Source organism: Morus notabilis, unplaced genomic scaffold, assembly GCF_000414095.1.
Source record: "Morus notabilis unplaced genomic scaffold, ASM41409v2 Scaffold52, whole genome shotgun sequence".
NCBI lineage: Eukaryota > Viridiplantae > Streptophyta > Magnoliopsida > Rosales > Moraceae > Morus > Morus notabilis.
In genome coordinates, this window is record NW_010362558.1 from 459,230 (window position 1) to 463,609 (window position 4,380).

Here is a 4,380-nt window from a genome sequence, read left to right on the forward strand (position 1 = left end):
GTTATTTGAACAGCTTGATCCAGCTTATATATTTGAATGTTAACTAATCCTTTATTATTAGTTATAGTTAAAGAACCTTAATTCTGATTTTCTAAAGCTTGGTGTCTCATCATATATATAGTCAAGCTTAGGCCCACCCATGTTCTTTTGCAATTTAAGTACACACTCTAATTAGTTAAAAAAATCCAACCTGGTTTGCATTTTTGGCATCCACTAATACCACTTTGTTCTTTCCGAATTATTTTAAGGTCCTTTTCATATGAGACATAATGTCATCAAAATTTTCATTTAAATTCTGGCACTGTATTAATGCAATTTTTATGATTATTTGAAACGAGAATTCTATCCACTAGATTTGCTTTGAAAATCTAAAACGTCTAATCCAACTACATATAACATGAAAACTCAAGGAATCGACTATCGTGCTGTCGTTTTTAAGTGATATGTACAAACTACACTATGAGAAAATTAGGGTATTTGCCATTCTAAATTCAGCTCTTTAATTTTGTGTGTTTTTTTTTTTTTTTTTTTTTTTTTTTTTTTTTTTTTTTTTTTTTTTTTGTAGAATTTTGGCACTTGTAAGTTATATTATTCAGAAAAAAGAAAAATGCGAGGAGATAAATTTTTAGTTTTAAAAAAAAGGCAAAAATATTTTTTTATGTTATCGCACCAGAATCCAGAGATGAATTTCTCTAGATTTCCTATTGCTACACCCGTCTTAATTCTCGATGAAACTCAGAGGAATCATGTCTAAATTAGGCCAACCTTAATTACAAGAGCAAAAAAAATAGAAAATTATAAAAGAGATTAAAAGAAGATGAAAGAAACAGTACTGCGTGATACAATATGATATATATATATATATATACGGACTTTCAATAGATACTTTATTAATGGTTATGTTTTTCGCAATAAATTTTTTTAATCAACTCCTCAAATTTATTATAATTGTCTAATCTATATTACACACGATGAAAAATGACAATAGCCACCGATAAATAAATATTAAAATAACTATTAAAATTGCACTTCCCTTATATGTATATGCTACATATATACATCATTCATACACGACCCAATTGGTATAAATTCTTCTCATGATGTATCATTAATGGTAGTCCTTATACATATAGCCTAGACCCACTGCTATATCTACAGCCGATGGCTGTGTTTGGCCAGCCAAACCCTAGATCCTCCCCAGGTTGGCGCAAATATAATTCTGCCTTCCGGCGAGATCTTATACTTGTCAATATTGGTACTGCTCTCCCCTTTCTTTAAATCTCTTTGTCAAGAAAGTCATAGGCAATTAATAACAGAAGAAAACAACTCATGATCAAAGTGTAATAAGGAAGAGCACGCCACATGCAGCCAAAATGATTGGTATCTTTTGAATATGAGAGGTTAAAACAATATCTATTATGAATAATAACTCGAAGTGATAATTTGAATTAATATTATTTGGTTAAGACCAACCTTTACTTACTGTTTAGCTAGCTAGCTTGATAAGCTGAAAGTCAGGCCAGAAAGTTGTCGCTTCAATTAATACCACTTGATTGTGGTCCTTGGAAAAATACCATTGCTTTAATTTGTCATCAAGGAAACTCATCTTGGACTTTTAGTAACTAGGACAAAGATGGTAATTGTTTCACTTTCGACTGATTGTAAGATTCTACATACATAGTACCGGAGCACTTGTCCTTTTCTAGATCAAGAAAAGTGATTTCTACGTCAAATTTCATTCCTGATAATTTAGGACTAGTTGGTCGCTGAAATATATCTGGCTCAACGTAATTTATTGCTTCAGTTAGCTAGGGCATTAAATGCTTCAGGTTTGTGTATAAATTTAGAACAATCTATTCGGTGCTTAACCTCAGAGAGAGAGAGAGAGAGAGAGAGAGAGAGAGAAATTGCCCACTACATATTTTGGCAGCTTGCGATCACTATGAAGAAAGCCTTATAGCTCTATATAGTTGCTTGGTATCAAATCCGTACCTGTAATATAATGTCAGGATTAACAAGCTTTGATCTGCGACTTTTATTTGCTCGAAATACTCGAAGAATACCTTCGATGATCCTATATTTACATATTAGACATAAAAGTATGATTTTTCCATTAAAATTGATTGATACAATTCCAATGCTTATTATAAGGCCATCACCACAAAATAACATATATATATATATATAAGCACTCCCTGTGCGTTATCAAATGAGATGTCCCAGACACATTTAACTGAACGTCTTAACGGTAGGCCCCACTCCTTGACGAGGAGTGCGTTATCACAGTTCCACAGAATGTACTAGCTAGCAGTGATGATACATTTTGTATGGTTTTAACACTTTAAATTGAGAGACTCGCTTGAACCTTTGATTACAAATCCAGCCACAGTAATATTTTGCTTGTAGGCCACCGTATGTATGTATGATATTCTTTAGGAACGTTAATTAGTTAATTTAATTGATACCTCACCATCAATGACACATTGTGCCACCACTACCACCCTTTGCCGCCGGCCCCCACAATTTGGTCACCCAACGAAGAATACAAAAACTTGATGGAATACATTACACAGATGAACAACTAAAATGTCAATTGTTACTAGGAAAGGCCTCATCTAAACCGAAAAAAAGAACAAAGCAAAGGGATAAAAGGGCCCCACTATCCAAGTGGGTAATGGAACCATGTGCGTTCATATGGTGGTTGGCCCCACCCTAGCCCCCACAAACCCCACTTTTTCACCTCATAAATCCCCAATATTCCACTTCATTTTAACAATTCTTATAATACCTAGCATCCTTCTTCACAACCCTCCATTTTCAATCTCTCTCTCTCTCTCTCTCTCTCAGATAAACACATAATAATTGTGTCAGAACTGGATTCTTACCTTTTGTCCTTGTGAGCCGTGAGAGATCAGAGATCAGCGATCGATCAGCACAAATAAGAGCACCCCTTATAAGCTTTGATTTGTCAGAAGAAAGTCTCTACATCTCTTAACGGTTTGTCAGTCTTTTGGTAATTGGTTTTTTTCTCAGTTCTCAGCTGATCTCCCAAAAAAAAAAAACCCACCTGAAGAAAGCCCTAATATCCTTCCCAAAGGCCTCATGATGAATCCACAGCGGTTGTCTCTAAGCTTTTCCAGTACTAGTTACAAGTACAGATTCGTCCAAGGGTTTATTCGAGCCCTAAAGAGAATAAACAGGCAAAAACTGGCCACATCTCTACTTTCTCGTTCTTCTCCTACGGAGATTTACAAGAGATATCTCAAGGTCAAGTCTGCTGCTGACGCGTCTATGGCTTCTGCGGTTGGTTTGAGGAGAGCTTGGAGCCGAGCTTTGCTTCAGAGAATCCGAGACCAAGAAAGGATTAATTTTGGTAACAAATATTATAAATATTGTCCTGCAGGGACAAGAATTAGAGGCAAGAGTACTACTTTTACCATGATCAGGAATATTAAGAGATCATCAGATGATCGTAATTGTAAGGATCAGGAGAGTATAAATAATGGTGCACTTGGTTGGAAAGCCAACGAGCTTCGGAAGCTTGTGCCTGGTGGTGAAGCCATGGACATGTGTAACTTGTTGGACGAGACTGCCCATTACATAAAGTGTCTTGCCACCCAAGTAAAGCTCATGAAAAGAATCGCCGATTTTGCCTCTGCTTGATCATCAGTCACGTACTTTTTACTTTTGACGTTTCATCTCTCTCTCTCTCTATCTATCTATCTATCTATCTATCTATCTATCTATCTATCTGTCTATCTATCTATCTATCTATCTACATCCACAATATATAAATTTACAATATTCTATATATTTTCTGCTATATAAAATCAATTATAGATTTAGCTCCATTTGAGTTTAAAGATATGGGATAGAAATATATATATATATATATATACATATTTATGTTGAAATATTGCATATATATCATATTTAAATAACTTGTTGTGTTATATATATTGTACCAAGAGATTAAACTGGCAATTTCAATATTAATTAGTACTTGTATGTTGATGTTCACGGTGTTTTGTTCTATTCTGATTTTAACCTTTTGGTGTGCAGGAACTTAATATACACTTGATTTTTTAGTGTTGCAGCTCGGAAAAACCAAGAGTTTTTTTTTTCTCTAATTTCTTTTCTTTTTTCTAAGTGAAATCTGGCTAGAGCTAGTAATGTAATGTGACTGTTTCGAAACGTAAAATTACCAATAAATTAATTGTCGATAAGAGATACCTCCATGGATATATATGGCTATTGTATCTAGTATACACATATTCTAGTCGTTTCTTTAAAATAAATATCCCTTCTCATTGATGAAAATTCATCATCCTTCATATTTCTTTCTTTTATATTGTCCTTTTTTTTTTTTTTTTTGGTGAA

The 4,380-nt window shown here is 34.0% G+C and overlaps 1 protein-coding gene across 1 annotated transcript; it reads left to right on the forward strand.

Annotated features, from left to right (window-relative positions):
* Positions 1-2,861: 2,861 nt before the first annotated feature.
* On the forward strand, positions 2,862-4,132 carry LOC21398931 (transcription factor IBH1). Its single transcript, XM_010102519.2, has 2 exons — positions 2,862-3,674; positions 4,063-4,132. The coding sequence occupies exon 1, from the start codon at positions 3,103-3,105 to the stop codon at positions 3,661-3,663; it is 561 nt and encodes a 186-aa protein (XP_010100821.2). The 5' UTR covers positions 2,862-3,102; the 3' UTR covers positions 3,664-3,674; positions 4,063-4,132.
* Positions 4,133-4,380: the final 248 nt, after the last annotated feature.